At 39.7% G+C, this 21627-nt stretch overlaps 1 protein-coding gene across 1 annotated transcript in view; it reads right to left on the bottom strand.

Annotated features, from left to right (window-relative positions):
• Positions 1-21627, bottom strand: part of LOC132823447 (heat shock 70 kDa protein 4-like) — a 72520-nt gene continuing 50893 nt past the window's right edge. The window contains exons 15-19 of the mRNA XM_060837318.1: positions 16921-17046; positions 10687-10794; positions 7087-7206; positions 3254-3415; positions 1-2373 (exon numbers count right to left, since the gene is read on the bottom strand). Coding sequence (XP_060693301.1) covers positions 2170-2373; positions 3254-3415; positions 7087-7206; positions 10687-10794; positions 16921-17046 — 720 coding nt within the window. The 3' untranslated portion in view covers positions 1-2169. The remainder of the gene's footprint in view (positions 2374-3253; positions 3416-7086; positions 7207-10686; positions 10795-16920; positions 17047-21627) is intronic.

Raw genomic sequence — 21627 nt, 5'->3', positions numbered from 1 at the left:
TTTCATTCAATTTCTTTTATTATATTTCACACAGTTTAGTGAAATAGCAAGAGTACAAATATACAATGGAAATAGCAACCCATAAGCCTTGACATGGTATGTCAATGGACAGTGTTTGCAAGACCAGAGTTCTTAAAATTATACAGTTTCATACTATAACAAATTACCACCACCTGCTATATTGAGGTGCAGCTTCATAAATCAGTATGCAATACTTAAGCAACAAGAACTGGAAACTGGACAGACTTACTAATTTCTGAGCAAAAATAAAAAGGGATATCTGAACTGGGTCTTGTATCATAATGGTACTTTGTTTCTAAGAATTCAATGAGTAAGATAACTTGTGTACGGTATACAAGGATGTTGAGAGTTGAAATGTAAGTGCATATGAAGGAGCACTTTTAACATGACTAGCATTTCCGTACATTAGTTCACAATGCACAGCACGACTCTTCTTACATTCCTTCCTCTATCATGAGGACTTATCCTTTTCTATGAAAAACTGATCAAATCAGTTTTCATTATAAAAACTGAAAGCATAATGACACTAAAACAAATGCCAACCTTCATTCCAAGCAGAACAACAATACAGTAGAATCATGGGGGAGGGAGAAAGAAATAATTGGCTTAGTGATTTTGGTGATGTTTCAGTTATTTGCAACTTCCCGAGTTGTAATTATACACTGCTTTGGGTGCAGGCAGGAGGAAGCATTTCTTCACCATGCAGTGCACTGAGGAATCTTAGCTCAATTTGTGTACTCTATTCCTTGATTTAAACTTTTCTTATATAAGTAAATGGATCTCAAAATGGATCCCAACCACCAAATTGGTCACCAAACTATTCTTTCCAAAATTAACTGCAATAATCAGTAGTATTTCCCACTTTACAACATCACTACTCTTGCCAATGTGCTGTGCATGTTCTTTTCAACATAGTTTCTGGTCCACTTGGGTCAAAACAGGCTCATTACTATCTATGCAAAAAAAACACAAATTAGATTACAATCTGATTTTCTTGAATCACAATCTAGAATACTTGGTAGTTAATAGATATCTCATTGACATGCCTCTTGAATGAATTTTAAAGTCAGTTGTGGTTATTTGTGAATAACTCATTGCAATAAGCCTGACCATGCTGTCAGTTCTGAAGTTGCTGTTCTTTGAGAAGTCAACATTGCATTGCAATACTGAATGCAACTGAGCATTTTATTGGTTTCTCTCTCCACCCCTCCTAAACCTTTATTTATACAAAATAAAAAATTGCCTTAGACAAGTAAATTCAAACAATTTAAATTTAATATAGGAATTAGAGAAGTAACCAGTGTCATGGATCAGAGAAGTGTAAATGAAAACAGAAAAGTTGTACAGTAACATTGTATATATACACACTACAGAGTATAGTATATACACACTGCCTGAGAACTAAACCAATATTTATCAAATATTTGGACAGACAGCACTTTTGTCATCCAAATGTAGCATTTTATTCAATTCTTTTTAAGAATACTGAACCAAAAACAGTCTTCCTTCAACAGATGATCTAAACTATAATTCTGACTTCAACACAACTGCTGTATGATAAGTAATATGTGCATGGGTAGAAACTGATTGTAGCATTCTAAAGGGAAAAATTGGTACGTGCGTCTTTGAAGATTGGGATTCTTGAAGATAGGAAATGTAGCTTTGATTCCAACAGTTGTCAACAACAATCAAAGCAAGCCAACAAGACAAAAAAAAAACTAAACAACACTCGAGCTGAACGTGAGTTAGTGAATTGTTGGTAGGCATGTTGCTATCCAGCATTTTAAGTATCAGCAGAAAGCTTGCCAGAAAAGTACACAAACGACTCCAGCAGAATCAGCAATCACCACCTTTTGGGGTGGAGAGACAGGAGGTGGGGCTAACCAAACAAAAGAATCAGCTTTAATGGTGAAACAGTCACAAACAAAAATCAAAACATTTTGTAACAAAACATTTAATTCAAGCCCCAGCTGTATTAGTTAATTTCTGTCCCATTGCAAAGTTAGAGGAGGGGTTTAAAAAAACTACCAAATTTGCCACACAGATTCAAGAATACCAGGTTCAGGTTACTCCATTCACCACAGAAAAGGTGAAAAAAAGCTGCCCTGCGAAGTCTATGACTTTAAATTTTACATCACCGTTGTACCATTACTCAATGTCCATCTCTGGTAGAGGTTGTTGGTGCTGTTCTACATTTTTCTGGGCACCCTCAGTGTTAGGTGTGGAGATATCAGTGTCAGCACTTGCTTGCCCATTCACTGGTCCATTCTTTTCTGCTTCTTTCTCTTCTTTTGGAGGTTCTGCTTTAGGCTTTGGCTTGCTAACAATGGGGTTACAAAGGTTCACCAATTCCTGAGAGAGAAAATGAAAACGATTATTTGCATAAATCCAAAATGCAAGATGAATAAAGAAATGTAACACCAGCTCCTGGGAAGGGCTAAATGCAAAAACAAAAACAAAAACAAAAACAGTCAGGAATAACTTGAGATTTTTAGCTGAATTCCATAAGATTATCAAAAATCTGGAAGCTATGTTTACTCAAATGTATATGACTAAACACATTTAAATAGCTTTCCCATATGATTTTCCTAAGTGCCTTTGAAACACTAAATTGGAGCCCCATCCAATTCTGCTAGGAGAGCATTCAAACTTTAAAAACTTACACTTAAACCCTCTAAGCTTTTCATCTTCTGCACCAATAGTCTCCTCCTAGAGCTCAATATCATTGCTTTATAATGCTATGAAATACCTGGGAGATGCTTTGCTAAATTGCTGTTTACTACTTCATAGCTCAAATCTTAAATGAGAAAATTATCCACCCTCCCTTCAAATATTTAACACCACAGACTTTCAATGATTTCCTGAAAAACCCTTGCACATAATACATAAATTTAAAGAGAATTTGATGAATAACTGCAAAAGTAAAAATCACAAAACAGTATCCTGAATTATTTATACAGTTTCCAAAGATGAAAAAAGTAATAAGATTCCTGGGAATGAAAATAATTGAAAACTTACTGGAATAAACTAATGTTCTATAATAATCATGTCTTTTCTCTTGGCATTTCTCTCCCAATTAACCAAACTCCACATATTTCTAGTAGCCTCAAAGGATTCAGAATGACCCAAACAATACAGACAGGTCAACAAGCAGGTGTGGAGGCTTAAATTACACAGGTAAAACTCAAATCCATAATTATTTTATTGAGTGAGCTTGGAAGGATTTTCTTACCTTAACTTTGGCTCGAATTTCTGCACATTTTATTAGTGGGGCTTGTGTCAGAGATTGTTTGCTCTGCAAGTTCATCTTACTGTTCATCCATTCCATCGCTTCTTGCACATGCTTGCCCACTTTCTCCATGTCAACTGGGTCCAGATGATCATATTGTTCTTCCTATGAGTGGAAATGGAAAACAAAAAAGTTGACTGATATGAACAAATTTTGTTGAAACAGCTATCCTTAAAAACGGTCATCACACTGAAGATCCATTGCTGCTTTTTGTTAGCTACACCATTCATTTTTTTTTCTCCTAGTAATTTAAACACATCTATTTCTTAGTCATTCTTAACTCTTGCATTGCCAATTAGTTTGTTCTGACTGACTGGAATGTCAGATGTTACAGTCCAGCCTTTCTTTGGTTTATTTCAGCTTCACCTACTCTCTCCCCAACATCTTTTCTCTCATGAAAGTGAATATAAAATTTTCCAGATCTGAGCTTGCTGCCCCATGTTCCTTTTCCCATGGTATTCTTCCTAAAATTTGATCACCTGCCTGTAATGTTAATCGAAACAGAGTCAACTATGATCAAGTTTATACTTCCAGATTGCCATGAAGCACTGGGTTGGCAGATTAGTTAATTGTCAACAGCACAATGAGTACTGTACACATGCATAAAGCAGGCATTGCATTACTACAGTTAGTGAGGAGATTAGAATTCTAAACCTTCCATAATCAGATATATCATTTGGAATCAAGATGATTATACGCAGCTTCACTCGATGAAAACCTAAAAAGGTTAATGTCGTAGCTGCTGAAAGTTCAAGATTGCCCCAGAAGTTTTATTGGGAATTTTGAGGAAAAATCATAGGCTTTGAAACACGTTTTGTAACATTGCAACTGGAGCCATTACAAGTTGCATACAAAGAACAATAAGAAATACAATTTTCATCAAATAATCCATTCCCATTTATTTTTGGAGAATTAAAAAAAATGCATTTGTGTTCCTGTCAAGAACTCCTCCTGAACTGCCACGGTGAGAGAAAGCAAAACAATACATGCAGCTGGTGTCAGCATGATTACTGCAGGTCAGCAACTTTAAGTCGTAGATGCTGAACTGGAAACACAAGCAATTAACAAGATCAGTTTTGTTCATTAATTTAGCAGTTAAATCTACATTGGCAAAAATATTGGAATGAACAAAAAAGTAATACTCAAAAGTTAGTTAAACACGCCTGTTGTTGTTGCAATTCAAGGCTGCAGAAGTGGGAGAGAAATAATGCAGGAAGGTAGGCTGAGGATGAATAAAACAGTTCATGACTCAAAGAAATATCCCAACGAGGAAGAATTGTAAGAAGGAGATAAACCAGAGTTAAACATAGTATCAAACTGAAAGAAACAAACAAAATGAAGTGGTAAACCAGAAGATTAGGAAAATTTTAAGAACTAAAAAAATCTGAAGAATAAAGGAGAAGAAAAACTCAGAAGGCAGACTACCATATAAAAGACAAAACAAACAGTAAGAACTTCTTTAAAAATATAGAAAGGAAGAGAGGGGCCAAAGTGAACACAATCTTTTTGGACAGAGGCTAGGGAAAAACAATGGGGAACCAAGAAATGGCAAAGCTCAATAAAGACTAATAGCATTCCAAAAATATTAGCAGTCAGCTGGGCTGGGGAGGGGTAAACAAACAACTATCACTATAGGATAAAAAGTAGTGGAGAAACTAATAGACTAAAGGCCCATAATTGTCCTAAATCTGACAATTGTAACCTCAGGATTTTAAACGAAGTAGCTACAGTGATAGTGGATGTACTAGTAATAATTTTCCAAGTATCCTTACATTCTGTAAAAGTTTTAGAGAATTGGAAAACTTCTAATGTAACAGACTAAGCAGAATAGGTACAGGGGAACCAACTGATACAATGCGTTTGGGATTTTCAAAAGGCATTTAATAAAAGAACCACACCCATAAGGTTACTTAATAAGATGAGTGAATGGTGCTGGGGGGCTGGTACCTTAGCATGGACACAGGATTGGCTCACTAGTAGGAGACAGACTTGGGTGAAGGGGGATTTCCAGCAAGACTGCCTGTAACTGGGATTGGAGTTCAGGCCACAATTATTTACAACAGATTTGAAAGACTGGGATAGCAGAAGTGAAGATATTGTCACTAAGTTTGCAAATGATATAAAACTAAGTGAGAAGGCAAGTAGCGAGAATGACAATCTACAGAGAGATAAAGGCAGGTTAAGCTAATGGCAAAATTTGCGGATGGAACAATGTGGGAAAATGTGATGTTATACACTTTGGCAGGAAGAATAAAGAGCTGCTTTTTTTTTTAAAATGGGGAAAAACTGCAGAAAGTTGCAACACAAAGGGATATAGAGGACTTAGTGTATGAATCACAAAAGGTTGGCATCCAAGTTCAGCAGGGAACAGTGAAGACAAATGGACAGTTGGTCTTTATTTCTATAGGGATGGGTTTTAAAAGTGGGGAGGTACTTTTACAATTACATAATGCAGTATCCAGGCCACACCTCTCATGGTATTAACAGTTCTCGTTTCTTTATCCGTAGAAAGATAAAGGTATTGGAGGGAGCCCAAAGATGCTGAAAGATTGTTTCCCCCTGTGGGAGAGTCTCAGACCAGAGAGCATAACCTCAAAGAATTATGATTCTTCAGAATAGTTGATCACAGAGGTAGATTTGAAGCCTTTTTCATTATAGCTCCATGTGCTAAATATTTGTCTAACTCAAAAAAGTTTGATACTGCAAACATTTTCAGTTATTGTGACAATCTATACAGGACAAAATCTAACTTATTCTGTGAATTTATCACGTTGTTAATTTCTGTGTAATCACCACCAACAATAGTGCAAAAAGAATTTACAGAAAATAAGATTAACTACATTTCCACAACAGGGAAGATGCATTACTATTAGTGCAAATACAAAGTTGCAATTGGACTTACAAATAATTATTACATTACAGAAGCAGGCCATTTAGTCTATTGTATCTACACCGATTTGCTGAGCATTTTAACATTGTGCTCGCCTCCTGTTTTTCACAATGAACCTGTGCATTAATTAAACAGAAACAAACATTCCAGATCCTCTTGAATGTCTCAATTGAACCTTTCCTCTCATTTCTAGAGCAGTAGATTCCATATATTAATTAGTGTGTGAAGACTTTTTTTGCATCTTGCAATTACTTATTTTACACAACATTTTAAAACTGTGCCGTCTGCTTTTGGATCCATTTACGAATGGTAACAGTTTCACCCGATCTACCCTGTTCAAAACCTCATGATTTTGAGAACTTCGACCAAATCTCCTCTTTGTCGCCTCCTTTCCAAGGAGGACAGTCTCAACGTCTTCATACCTTCCTCGGGATTTGAAGCTTCTCACCTCAGGAATCTTTTTTTTTGGCACTCTCTCCAATGTACGCTCATCCTCCCATAATGTGCTGTCTGAAACTGTATACAATAGTTTAGCTAAGGTCTAACCATTCTTTTATACTAGTTCAACACAACCTTGGTTCTGGTACTCACATTTATGAAGCCTAGAATAGTGTGCTCCATTAATAGCTCTCTCTACCTGTCCTGCCAGCTTTAATGACTTGTCATTAAGTAAATTATAAATTATGCATTCCAAGTATGACATTCTACCCCACTTTGGTATCCTTGAAAAGATTTTAAAATGACATGTATTAACAATAAAGCAGAATTCAACAGATTAAACATTATTATAAATACTTTGAACACACTGGAAAGTATATTTTACGCATCCATCTTACATTACATTCCATTACATATTACACTTGATTAAATGTTCTTGCCTACATACTTTATTTCTATAGGAATTTAATATCTTCATGTACTGTTGCATCTGTCTCCCCAGCTCATCAAAGGCTCGTGGACGATCCTCAAACTCTTGATAACGATCCCGAATTGGTTGACCAAATTTCTGAAGAGAGATAATTGACGTAATTACTTGTTTGCATATTACAGTTTATGCTACCTTAAAACATTAGCCTGTGCGAACAAATAGATGGGGTCAGGGTCGCAGAAACTGGCAAATTTGCCCTGTGGCTTTGATGGCCTGATGGGCTAGAAGATATGCATTTTAACAAAAATTTGGGCTAATCTGGACGACTCAAACATTTGCAAACTCAACTTTTCTGATGGAAAACTCTTGCTCAAGTCACATAGCATTGTGCTGCAACTAATGTGTCACGATTCCTAAATCTGGCACAGCCACCACCTAAAAGTACTCTGTACCTATACTGGTTGCTCACAATGAAGTGTAGAACTAGAAATTTCAACATTACTGCAGCTGTTAGGCAATGGCTCTGGTCTTCCCAATCCAATAACCGAGGAAGGTGTAGATCCTTCAGTACTGTTGCAATAAGAGGAAGGGAAGGAGTTGAGAACAGTGCTAGAGAGCTAGAGGCTGTGTGGCGTCAGCTTATAGCACAATAGACTGATAATATCAAGGAGGTACAAGCAAAGGCAAGAGAAGCCATTGCACAGAAGCAATCACAATTGGATAGTCAAAAGTAACATCAAGCCCAAAGCGGATCCACTCAGCTGACCATCATAGATGAATTAGGAGGTAGAAATCAACCACTGCAGCACTACAGAGGGACAGGGAAAGACAAAGATAGATAATGTGTTAGTCCGAGACACTAATTAGGTCAATTTCAGTGCTCTGACAGGAATAGAAAGCTGACTGAAGATTTAAACCTGGACCTGTTGGAAAGGAAGCTGGACATTGAAAGGCATTCACATGTTTCACAACGCTATATAAAAGGGTGATCAGGCTGCAGAAAATGTGTTTTTAAAAACAGCCAGCTGATTATAATACTTTCACAAACAAGACAACTAAAAGTTTGAGGGGGAAATCATCCACTATGTCCATAGGTCGTGTAGTTACCAGTGTAAGAAATAAGGTTGAATGTCCAGGGAACAAGTCTCCCAAACAGAACTAGTTCAGAGAGAAAGAAGGCGCATGCAGAGCATGTTTCTTTAAAGTGCATTGAGGTTGTTTCTTTGCTTACAGGACAGGACATCTCATAACACATTCCAACAAGAGAGTTAAGAAATGACAAACCTAGACTTACCTTGAGGATGCAAGAGCATGAGTTCAATTAAAAAAGGGGAAAATTGCAAACCTCTCCAAATTCCAGATGAGTATTATTCAATGTCACCCATCCCCAAACCATGCGCACCATCTCACCCGCTCAAGGGCAGTAAGGAATGGTTGACAAATGACATGCACATCCTGGGAATGCATGTAAAATATATCATCCTGCAATGTAAGATCTGCTTTGTTATTTTTAGAGCTACCATTCTATTAATGGCCAGATCAGTTGGCAGCTCAAAGTAATCCCCATCTCGCACGTTCATCATGAGAAGCATCAGATTAGATCAACACAGCGGAGGGATGCAGGTTGAGAGAATGGTGCTGGAAGAGCACAGCCGATCAGGAAGCATCCGAGAAGCAGGAGAATCAATGTTTCGGGCATGAGCACCTCATTCCTGATGAAGGTTTTATGCACAAAACATTGATTCGCCTGCTCCTCGGATGTTGCCTGACCAGCTGTGCTTTTTCCAGCACCACACTCTCGACTCTGACCTTCAGCATCTGCAGTCCTCACTTTCTCCCACTGACACCCGAGATACGTGGTTAGTTAGCTACAGTCAGAGGTAGGTAGGCAGCACAAGCCTCATGTCTACTTAGCCACATGCCTGTTAGCAGATACCTGTATTTTGGGAAATACAATAATGTGACAAATTTGAACAGTAATATCACAATATGAGGCTATTCAAAGGAACAAGAGGTCAATGCATGCAGAATCTATTTTAACATATCTATTGCCTATGTTAAAATAGATCCTGCATATGTTGACTTCTCGTTCCTTTGAATAGCCTAACATCAGCCATTGTATACAATGCTTATCCGTACCTACCACCCCACCAGTATGTGTCCAATGCATCGTCCTTAAATACTTTTATCAAGTCCAACTGGACCCCACCTTCTGCAAGGACCTTTCCCTTTGCCAATCCTTGGTTGGTGCCACTTTCTAAACCAACCCCTCTACTCCCCCAGGTACCTTCCCCTGCAACTGGAAAAGGTGCAAAACTTGCTGGCGCACCACACCACCTCCATCCAGGGCCCCAAACCGTCCTTCCAGATAAGACAGAAGTTCACCTGCCTCTCCTCCAACCTAGTTTACTGTATCCAGTGCTCCCAGTGTGGTCTCCTCTATATCAAGGAGACCAAACGTAAACTAAGGGAACATTTCGCTGAGCATCTCATCCAGGCCCGAAGGGGTTGACCTAACCACCTAGTCACCACCAATTTTAATTCCCCTTCCCACTCCCTTTCCAAGATGACCATCCTTGGCCTCCATTGCCACAACGAATCAAGACCACAAGTTGGAGGAACATTTCATTTGCCACCTGGGCAGCCCACAGCCTAGAGGACTCAACGTTTAATTCTCCAATTTCAAATTACTTCCATTCCCAACTTCTGACTCCCTTCCCAGCCCTTCTCCCTCCTTTCCACTCCTCTTATTGACCCTTCCTTTCAGCCACCAACCAGATTCATTCCTCCCACCAACCAACCAGATCGTACCCTCCACCTGTGTTCACCTATCCCCACTTCATCACCCTGCACTCCAACTTACTTTATCTGCACCTCCCCATACACCAATTCCCTAGTCCTGAAGGATTACACCTGAAATGTTGACTTCTCCACCTCCTGATGCTGCCTGGCTTGCTGTGTTCATCCAGCCTTTGTCATTTTTTTTCTCTAACCAAAAACAATACTCGGCAAAGACAAGTGCAATGGGAACTTGAATCAAGAGTACCATCCTGCTCATGTTCACAAGATTAGCGACAAGTATCTCTGAAGAAAGCAATATAGCTATAGCAACTCACTGCCTGCAAAATTATAGATTTTGGGCAGTTGGATTTCCAACAGTCAATCTCAAAAATACACACATGGCACCTGTGACACTTCATAAAATAGTGAGGGATGTAACACTGATAATCTAAAATTAATGTTCACAGGTTCCTGCACCTTGCAGTTAAATACCTCATTATTTGAGATGAATGGAGAAACTGAATTCTTGAAGCCCTTTTTCTACTCACTACCTTTTGCAACTGTCTGGTTACTGTTGTCATTGTTTTGTAATACCTTACACCCTTGCATGTGATGGTACACTAAGTTAATCAGAAATTAATGCATGGCATAAACAGTGATTAGTGACAACAATGAAAAACAATGCTTTACCAGCAGCACAGAAATCCTACTCTAAAAATGTACAGCATGGAGTAATAGCTTTAGCTTCAGGAATACTAAACCATTTCCCTCCATGTTCAATAAATGTATATGCATTGCATATAACCGGAAATGATTGACTAAGCTGTGTACATTTACCTTTAACTCAGTCAATTTATCTATATATACTTGTTTCCCTTGATCTTCACCATCTTCGTACAACCAGTTTTCAGTGTCTTCTAGCAGGATGCTTAATTTACTTTGTTCCTAAGAGCAAAAAGAAAGCTTTATATTCAGCTGAGTGGACCTCTTAATTCAAAGATCGACATGTCGGATACCAATTGTGCGTATTTCATTTAATGCTCGCATATTTTACGCATAAAACAAATGAATTTTGGTAACCTGCAGTTGAAACAACTTTTTTATTTCAAGTTTTAATTTTGGAAATAAGCAGTTACAAACATTAAGTTCACATGGCCTGCATGTGGTAGCAGATCCACGTGGTTTAGAATTTTACTATTGTCCATTTTAAGTTTATTCATCCTGACACCATGACTTGCCTAAATACCATGAATGAATATAAAATATGCAATGCTGCAGTGCAAGATTAGTTTTAAAAGGTACCTTTTGGAGTTACGATTCTTTTAAAGGCCACTTTGAATTACCAACTCATTTGATCTCCATTTCTCTCATTGATCTGAAGAAGCAACAGCATTGATAAACACCCGCAAAGATGCAGTTCATTGGCCACAGTGGCTAGGAGCAGGATCAAATGCCTGCCAGTAACAACTGTACTTTGGGAAATGTAGCAATGTGCCAAAATTGAGCTGTCATATGATATGACGAATTTTTAATGGATAGGAGTCAAAGTGTATTGCCAGTTTGGTTAAGTCAATATTTGTTTTAAACTATGGCTTTAAGAAGCTATTTTGTCTTCTGTTTTTGAAGAAAGGTCTCAAGGAAGAGATGCCAAACACTAGAATAAACAGCTCGAGAGGCTTTAGGGTTTTTTTGAAAAAATGTTGAGGAATAGAAGCAGCATGAATGAGTGTTGTTAAACGCCCACAGAACCAGGATCTTTACTTCAGCTTTCAGCAGTTGCTGTTGGGGTTTTGAAGAAGTGGAAGGTATTCTTTCCCACCTTTCTCAGTTACAGCTAGTTAAAGCTGGGGATTCTCTGCCTGCTACGGGAGCTGCATGAGAGACACAGTCTGTTTTCTGAATTTGTCTTTTGCCAAGGGTATATTTATGAGATGCTACCATATTTAAAGAGTTAGTTAGTAATGGTTACTGTATCTATTATTCTGTTAAGTTTTCCAATAAAGTTATTCCAACTCCTCCTTTTGTTGTATTTTAACTCTAGTGGATGAATAAAGTGTTTGGCTCTTCATTCCTGATGAAAAGCTTACAATTGAAACATCGACTCTCCTGCTCCTCAGATGCTGCTCGACTGGCCGTGCTTTTCCAATACCACACTTTTTGACTCATCTCCAGCATCTGCAGTCCTCACTTTCTCCCAATTAAGAGTGATGCCCCTGTTCACAGACTAAGGCATTGTCAAAACACACAGCACAGCTATGAAGAAACTATGCCTGCAGAAGTAATTGCATTTAATCATGATCAGAGTGCGGAAGCAAATTCATGGAAGCAAAAACGAAATTGCCACAGAAGGTCATTTTTCAGAAAAAAGTTGCAGCTCCAAAAACAATTAATTTTTATTAAACCTAAGGTTTATATAAATTTATAAATGATCCAGTATAACACTGTCATTGTCATTTCTCCATTCAAATTTAAGAGATAAAAAGCATTAAGATTAAAATAAAAAAAACTTCATTTTCACAGTACCACAGGAATCAATGCAGGGTCCTCAAATATTTATAATTTATCCCAATGACTAGAATGAAGGAACACAAAATGCAGTTGCGACATGTGATCATGATGCAAAGATTGCATACTAAAGTTGTGAACAGGATACAAGATGCAAACGAATATAAATAGATTATGTGAGCATGCAAGGACTTGAGAGATACAGCGTAACTTGGGAAAATCTGAACTTGTCCATCTTGACAGGATGAATAGAAAAACACCATATTATTTAAATAGAGCAGGATTGTAGATCTTGGAAGCAGAGAGAAACGAGAGTTTAGATTAGATTAGATTACTTACAGTGTGGAAACAGGCCCTTCGGCCCAACAAGTCCACACCGACCTGCCAAAGCGCAACCCACCCATACCCTTACATTTACCCCTTTCCTAACACTACGGGCAATTTAGCATGGCCAATTTTCACCTGACCCGCACATCTTTGGACTGTGGGAGGAAACTGGAGCACCCGGAGGAAACCCATGCAGGCACGGGGAGAACGTGCAAACTCCACACAAACAGTCGCCTGAGTCGGGAATTGAACCCAGGTCTCAGGCGCTGTGAGGCAGCAGTGCTAACCACTGTGCCACCATGCCGCCCTAAATCATCATAGAATCCCTACAGTGTGGAAACAGGCCATTTGGCCCAACAACTCTCCACCGACCCTCTGAAGAATAACCCCAACCAGACCCATTCCCCTACCAACCTACACATCGCAGAACACTCTGAACAATTTAGTATGGCCAATTCACCTAACCTGCACATCTTTTGTGATTGATGGAGGAAACCCACACAGACACAGACACAGGGAAAAATATGCAAACACCACACAGACAGTCGCTGGAATTGAACCCAGGTCCCCGGCACTGTGAGGCAGCAGTGCTTACCACTGAGCCACCTTGGCACTCTAAGATTAGATTCCCAACAGTGTGGAAAAACAGGCCCTTCGGCCCAAGTAGTCCACACCGACCCTCTGAAGAGTAGCCCACCCAGACCCATCTCCCTCTAACTAATGCACCTAACATTATGGGCAGTTTAGCATGGCCAATTCACCAAACCTGCACATCTTTGGATTGTGGGAGGAAACCCATGCACACATGGGGAGAATGTGCAAACTCCACACAGCCAGCCGCCCCGAGGCTGGACTTGAACCGGGGACCCTGGTGTTGTGAGGCAGCAGTGCTAACCACTGGGCCACCAATGAGTTCTCAAACATGAAGTCACAAATTAGTACTGAGGTACAGCAATTATTAACAAAAGGAAAGCAGTCATTTATTGCAAGGGAGATGGAAAATGGAAGTAGTGATCTTTTGCTACCATTGGTGAGATCACATGTGGGGTAGTGTCCATTATGACCCATTTATTTAAGAAAATACATGATTGTACTAGCAGCTCAGAGAAACTTTCTGGAATGGGAAGGTTATCTTAGAGGAAGTGGTTGGATAGGTTGAGCAGTATATGGCTTAAGAATAAAAGCCATCTAACTGAACCAGACTTGACCTCAAAAAAACAGAAACAGAAAAGGCTGGTGAAACTATGACTGGCAGCATCTGTAGAGAGAAAAAAATTAACATTGAGTTCAAAGACTCTTCAGTCTGAGATGTTGAGGATCTGAAAGGATGTTTCCTCTCATTGAAGCAATTAGAGCTGGGACAGTATTTCAACATATGAAGGACCTGATCAGGTGTACCCGAGAACTCTGTGGGAAGCTAGAGAAAGTGATTGCTGGGCCTATTGCTTAGATATTTGTATCATCAATAGTCACAGGTGAGATGCCGGAAGACTGGAGGTTGGCAAACGTGGTGCCACTGTTTAAGAAGGGCAGGAAGGACAAGCCAGGGAACTATAGACTAGTGAGCCCGACCTCGGTGGTGGGCAAGTTGTTGGAGGAAATCCTGAGGGACATGATGTACATGTATTTGGAAAGGCAAGGACCGATTAGGGATAGTCAACATGGCTTTGTGCATGGGAAATCACGTCTCACAAACTTGATTGAGTTTTTTGAAGAAGTAACAAAGAGGACTAATGAGGGCAGAGCGGTAGATGTGATCTATATGGACTTGAGTAAAGCGTTCACCAAGGTTCTCCATGAGAGACTGATTAGCAAGGTTAGATCTTACGGAATACAGGGAAAACTAGCCATTTGGATACAGAACTGGCTCAAAAGGTAGAAGACAGAGGGTGGTGGTGGAGGGTTGTTTTTCAGACTGGAGGCCTGTGACCAGTGGAGTGCCACAAGGATCAGTCCTGGGTCCTCTACCTTTTGTCATTTACATAAATAATTTGGATGCGAGCATAAGAGGTACAGTTAGTGAGTTTGCAGAAGACACCAAAATTGGAGGTGCAGTGGACAGCGAAGAGGGTTGCCTCAGATTACAACAGGATCTGGACCAGATGGACCAATGGGCTGAGAAGTGGCAGATGGAGTTTAATTCAGATAAATGTGAGGTGCTGCATTTTGGGAAAGCAAATCTTAGCAGGACTTATACACTTAATGGCAAGGTCCTATGGAGTGTTGCTGAACAAAGAGACCTTGGAGTGCAGGTTTATAGCTCCTTGAAAGTGGAGTTGCAGGTAGATAGGATAGTGAAGGCAGCGTTTGGTATGCTTTCCTTTATTGGTCAGAGTATTGAGTACAGGAGTTGGGAGGTCATGTTGCGGCTGTACAGGACACTGGTTAGGCCGCTGTTGGAATACTGCATACAATTCTGGTCTCCTTCCTATCGGAAAGGTGTTGTGAAGCTTTAAAGGATTCAGAAAAGATTTACAAAGGATGTTGCCAGGAGGATTTGAGCGACAAGGAGAGGCTGAATAGGCCAGGGCTGTTTTCCCTGGAGTGTTGGAGGATGAGGGTGACCTTATAGAGGTTTACAAAATTATGAGGGGCACGGATAGGGTAAATAGGCAAAGTCTTTTCCCTGAGGTCGGGGAGTCCAGAACTAGAGGGCATAGGTTTAGGGTGAGAGGGGAAAGATATAAAAGAGACCCCATTAGCAACTTTTTCGTGCAGAGGGTGGTACATGTATGGAATGAGCTGCCAGAGGAAGTGGTGGAGGCTTGTGCAAGTGCAACATTTAAGAGGCAACTGGATGGGTATATGAATAGAAAGCGTTTGGAGGGATATGGGCCGGGTGCTGGCAGGTGGGACTAGATTGGGTTGGACCGAATGGTCTGTTTCCATGCTGTACATCTCTATGACTCAATGACTGACTCTATTTAAAAGGTGGACACAGAAATTCTGTTCTGAGGATTATAGAACTTTGGAACTCTTTGCCAGAGCAGTTAAGCCAAAGTCACCATATATTTTCAAGACAAAACGTAGTTAGATTCTTGAATGACGAGAGTTGAAGGCTATTGTGGGTAAATCAGACTGTGAAGTTATGGCCAGAATCAAATCAGCCACGATTTTACTGAACAGTAGAGCAGGTTCAAGTAACCAAATTAAGAAATACAAATTAAGGGTATGTTTGTTGCCACATATTTAGAAATCATAATTTTTTTTTAAAAAAGGTGCCTTTTCAATTGAAAACATTTACCTACAATCCAGAAAAGCATGCAAATAAACCAAAGACTCTTGCACGTGAGCCCAACCATACATAACTTCCTGTGATGTTGATCATGCCCTATCTGATGTCCTTAACATGTTTCATATACCTTCTGCATTCAGCTGATGTCACCCATCAAAATGACCCATTAGGTGAGTCTTTAAGTGATTTAGAACATGATTCCTCTCTCCATGCTTTTCTATGTTTGGCAAGCTTATAGATAGAATCAGAGTCAGAGATGTACAGCATGGAAACAGACCCTCCAGTCTAACCTGTCCATGCCGACCAAATATCCCAACCCAATCTAGTCCACTTCACATTGTATCAAACTTCATGAATCTCTAGTCAAGAGAAGATTTGTAATTAAGTGTAAAACAGTGCTGCCTAAATTCTTACTTTTTTAAAAAAGGAAAAACAGCTCCCTGTTGAGTAGGATTTATTATAATGGAACCATATAACGTGTTAGCAGGATTCTGCCAGTGCAGTGAATCCCTTACTGCTCACACCCAAATGGCTATGTAATTAAATCTTTAAACATAGCAAATTTCTTAACCAAAGGGCAAAACACAGCACAATCAAGTTAAGCAACAGTGAGACAAACTTGTAAGATACCCAAATAATGCAGACAAATTATGGATATTTTCTCCAGGTTATTAGGAAATCTTTCCCCTTAACGTTAATTGCTTCCAAAATAGGAAAACAAGATTGTAATGTAAAACAGTACAAATGATTTTTGCTGAAAAAGTTTACAGCATTGAAGGCCTATACGGCACGTAGCAAAACAAATGAAAAAACCTCTAAAAATACTTGCTAATCATTTCTATTATGTTGCTTATTATAAATTATTCTCATTAATGCCTTCAATCAGCTTTGTCTCAGCTCCTTCCTGGAACCCAAGGATAGCTAATTGTATCAACATTGTTTCAGAACCCTGCAATTGTATTCCTCATTATGCAAATAAAACTGGCACAGAATCAAATACTTACCTCTTCACTGACAAACTTTTCATAGATTCCACAGAGTTTGTCTCTACTTTCATACACATATTCCTCCAAGGCATTCTTTGCATCATTTCTTTCTTTTTCAAGCTTATCTTGCATAATCATTTTACCCTAAAAGGAAGCATTACTGATTAAAATACTTCAACATTTCATAATTGCATGACACGTTTACAAAGTTAAAGACAAAAATTACATTCCTAAGACACTTCAGGAGGAAGGAGACATAGAAAAAGGGGGAGTGAGAGAAGGGACAGAGGAAAGATGGCAAACTCTGTTCAGCTAATTTCTTATCCATTGATGAAGGATTAAAACAACCAAATGGAAATTATGCTGAATTCCAAAAAGGTTAACTTTGGGATTTGAGTTCGTGCCAAACTGCAAAGGTGCGAATCAATACTGAAGGCTAGAAATGTGTGCATTTACAGTGGCAAAGTATTGAGTCCTCTGTATGGTCTGAGTTTAAAAATATATTTATGGGAAATTGGTAGAAACATCAAATCCATACACTTGATGTGGGTCAAGAGAAAAAAAAAGTTTGCTTTAATATTTAACATTCATTCTGATGAGATGATCTGTAAAGTTACTAAATAAAACTTTAAGCTTACAAGTAATGCAGCAAGAGACATATTTTACTTGTCAGTATAAATGACCATTCTCCAAGAATCAGAAAAGTTATTTATGGTTCAACTGGTGGAATTCCACAGCAACTGTTCTACCTACTTCTGTCCCATTCTATGAATAGAACACCAAGTTTACTCTTGTAACAAAGATGAAAGGCTGATTGTGAAAAATGGGCTAAATTACCTTTCCTAACTGCTACACTTAAATCTCTATTTATAAAACGTTGAATTCTCGGAGAAGTTATTCTTAAGTGAACAATTCAAACCAAAGATAGAAAAAATGCAACTTAAATTGTAAAGAAGAAAACAATCTAGATAAAATCAGATTTTACTTTTCGCCTGGGGGGAGGGGGAGCAGTTTTGAGGGATCTATGGGCATGGATCCCAAGATCCCACTGCTTCTTCACACTGCCAAGAATCCTGTCTTTAACCCTGTAATCTGCATTCAAACTAGACTTCCAAAATGAATCACTTCACACTTTTCCAGGTTGAACTCCATTTGACACTTCTCAGACCAGCTCTGCATTCTGTCAATGTCCCCTATTAACCTACAACAACCTACAATTATCCACAACTCCACTATCCTTTGTGTCATTGTCAAACCAACCTAAATAAAAAAAAAAAATCACAGAGCGGACATTCCAGAATAGATCCCTGTGGAACACCACTGGTCACCAAGCTCCAGGTAGTTCCATCAACTACCACCCTGGTTTCTATTGACCAGCCAATTCTGTATCCAGACAGCCAATTTCCCATGCATGGCATGTCTCCTTATTGTCTGAATGAGCCTACCATGAAGAATTTTATCAAATGCCTTGCTTAAATCCATATACACCACATCCACTACTCTACCTTTGTCAATGTGTTTTGCCACATCTCAAAGGATTCAATAAAGCCTGTGAGGCAGGACCTGCCCCTCTCAAATGCATGCTGACCATCTCTAATCAAGCTACACTTTTCCAATTAATTGTAAATCCTGCCTCTCAGAATTCCCTCCAATAATTTGCCAACATAAGACTGACAGCCCTGTAATTCCCAGGGTTATCACTATTCCCTTTCTTGACGGAAATAACAGTTGCCACCCTCCAATCAACTGGTACAACTCTACTGGACAGTGACGACGCAAAGATCATTGCCAAAGGCATAATATTTTTCCCTTGCTTCCCATAGTAACCTTGGGTATATCCTACCTGCTCCAGGAGACTGGTCTATCCTCATATTTTTCAAAGTTTTCCAGCACACCCTCCTTAACATCAACCCATTTGAGTATATCAGCCTGTTTCATGCACTCGTCACAAAATGACAAGGTCCCTCTCACTAGTGTATACTGAAGCAAAGTATTCATTAAGGACCTCTCCTACCACCTCCGATTCTAGGCACAAGTTCCCTCCACTATCACAGATTGGCCCTACCCTCACTCTGGCCATCCTCTTGTGCCTCACGCAAGTGTAGAACACCTTGGGGTTTTCCTTAATCCTATCTGCTAAGGCTTTTTCATGCCCTCTTCTAGCTAAATCCATTCTTCAGTCCCTTCCTGGCTACCTTGTAACCCTCTAGAACCTGGTCTTATCCTTGTTGCCTCAAACTTAAGCTTTTTTCTTCCTCTTGACTAGATGTTCCACACCACATCATTTAAGGTTCCTTTCATTCCTTGCCTCAGTGGAACAAACTTATTCAGTACTCTAAGCAAGTGCTCCCTAAATAACCTCCACATTTCTGTTGCGCATTTTCCTGAGAATATCTGTTCTCAATTTATAGTCCACAGTTCCTGCCTAATAGCATTGTAATCCCCCCTCTCCCATTTAAATACTTTCCCATACCATCTGCTCCTATCCCCCTCTATGACTTCAGTAAAGGTCACTATCACCAAAATGTTCTCCCACAGAGATCTGACATCAACCTGGTTCATTGCTAAGCACCAAATCTAATATGGCCTCTCCTCTACTCAGCCTATCCACATACTGAGTCAGGAATCCTTCATGGACACAGCTGACAATGGTCTGCTCCATCCAAACTATTTGCACTGAGGAGGTTCCAATCAATATTAGGAAAGTTGAAGTCACCCATGACAACAATCTTATTACTTCTGCACCTTTCCAAAATCTGTCCCAGCATGTCTCTGTTGCTATTGGGGGCTCTATTAAAAAACCCAAGTAACTACTCCTTTCCAGTTTCTCACCTCGACCCATAATGACCCAGTAGACAAGCCCTCCTCAACGACCTCCCTTTCTGTAGCTGTGATACTATCCCTGATTAGCAATGCCACTCCCCCACCTCATTTACCTACCCTGCTATTGCTTTTGAAACACCTAAACCACAGAACATCCAACAACCATTCCCACCCGTGATATCCAAGTCTCCATAATGGCCACAACATTGTAGCTCCAAGTACTGATCCATGCTCACACTTCAACCCATCTCACTGACTGCAAGTTTGCCTTATCAACTGTCCATCCTTCCTCACAGATGTTTTGCATGCTGTATTTACCTATTCACCAGCTACCCCATCCTCTGATCCATAGCTCCGGTTCCCATCCCCATCCTAATTAGTTTAAACCTGCCCGAAAAACTCTAGCAAACCTCCCACAGAGGATACTGGTATCCCTCCAGTTCGAGTGCAACCCATCTTCCTTGTACAGGTCCCATCTTCCACAGAAGGTGTCCCAATGATCCATATATTTGGAGTTTTAGATTCTTGATGTCATGAGGAATTAAGGGCTACAGGGAGAATGCGGGTAAGTGGAGTTGAAATGCCCATCAGCCATGAATGAATGGCGGAGTGGACTCGATGGGCTGAATGGCCTTACTTCCACTTCTATGTGTTATGGTCTTCTATCTGAAGCCCTCCCTCCTACACCAGCACTGCAGCCACGTGCTCAGCTACACTTACTCTTTGTTCCAAACCTCACTTGCCCGTGGCACCGGTAGCAATCCTGAGTACTACTTTGCTTGTCCTGCCTTTTAGCTTCCAATCTAATTAGGTAAAGCTTTAGAGCCCAAACAATGCGAACAAAATATTCTTAACTGAGTGCTTGGCGATTACACTGTAATAGTTGCTGATTTTTTTAAGCTTGTTTTTATATTTACAGAGGTACAATACTGCAAATGGAACTTGTACTTTGTCTTTGAAGGCGGCTCAAGGAGTCTAAATGTGAACTCTTTGTCCTACCACATGCTGCCAGATCTGCTGAGCATTTCTAGTGATTTCTGTTTTCCATCAGCCAAATTTTGCTTTTCCATGTACATTTATTGTCACTACTCTATCACAGCCCTTTCATTAAAAGATCTGTGAAGTCATACCTCAGTCTTCTCTTTTCTACAAAAAAGAACCACCTACCTTTAAACATTTCCACATATGCTTACCAAAGACAGACGAGAATCAACTTCCTACTACTTTTGTGCATCTCTCAAACTCGGTTGAGAAAAGAGTTATTTGCATTCAACAAATTGCTATTACAGCCCATTACTATTCATAATTTGGATCTTTTCCCTTAGCTTTCTGTGCACTGAAATTTTAGTTCGCAGCTCCCACATTTTCATTATCAATACCACTTGCATTGGCTACTTACATACTAGGTCTGTAACTTAATTAATCTCTTGTATTATGCCACTTTCTTTTGTATTAACTACACCTTCCAACTTGGTGCAGTCTGAAAATTTTGAAATTGTGCTGATTCCAAGGCCATTAAATGGAGCATTCGAAGTGCTCACAACCCCAATAACATGCCATGTCCTGGCATTTGAAATGCTTGTCCATATGTTTGAATGTTGCAAGAGTACCCCGCCTCCAACCTCACAGGCAGTACATTCCATCTTACCACCAGCCTCTGGATGAAAGATGTTTTCATTAGTTCCCCTGCAAATTACTTACTTCTCAACTTAAACTTGCACCCTCCGGTCTTAGGCATGTCTGCCATGGGGAAAAAGACTCTCACGATCTATCCTATCGATGTGTCTCAATTTTGAGTACTTCAGTCAGATCTCTCCTTAGCCGCCTCTGCTCCAAGGAAAACAAACCTGACCTATCCACTCTCTCATGACAGATTTTCAACAGCAATCACCTTTTCAAAAG

Source organism: Hemiscyllium ocellatum, chromosome 16 (genome assembly GCF_020745735.1).
Source record: "Hemiscyllium ocellatum isolate sHemOce1 chromosome 16, sHemOce1.pat.X.cur, whole genome shotgun sequence".
In the NCBI taxonomy this organism is placed as follows: Eukaryota; Metazoa; Chordata; class Chondrichthyes; order Orectolobiformes; family Hemiscylliidae; genus Hemiscyllium; species Hemiscyllium ocellatum.
Note: the sequence above shows the minus strand (reverse complement) of the source record. Positions and strands in the feature narration are given on the sequence as shown.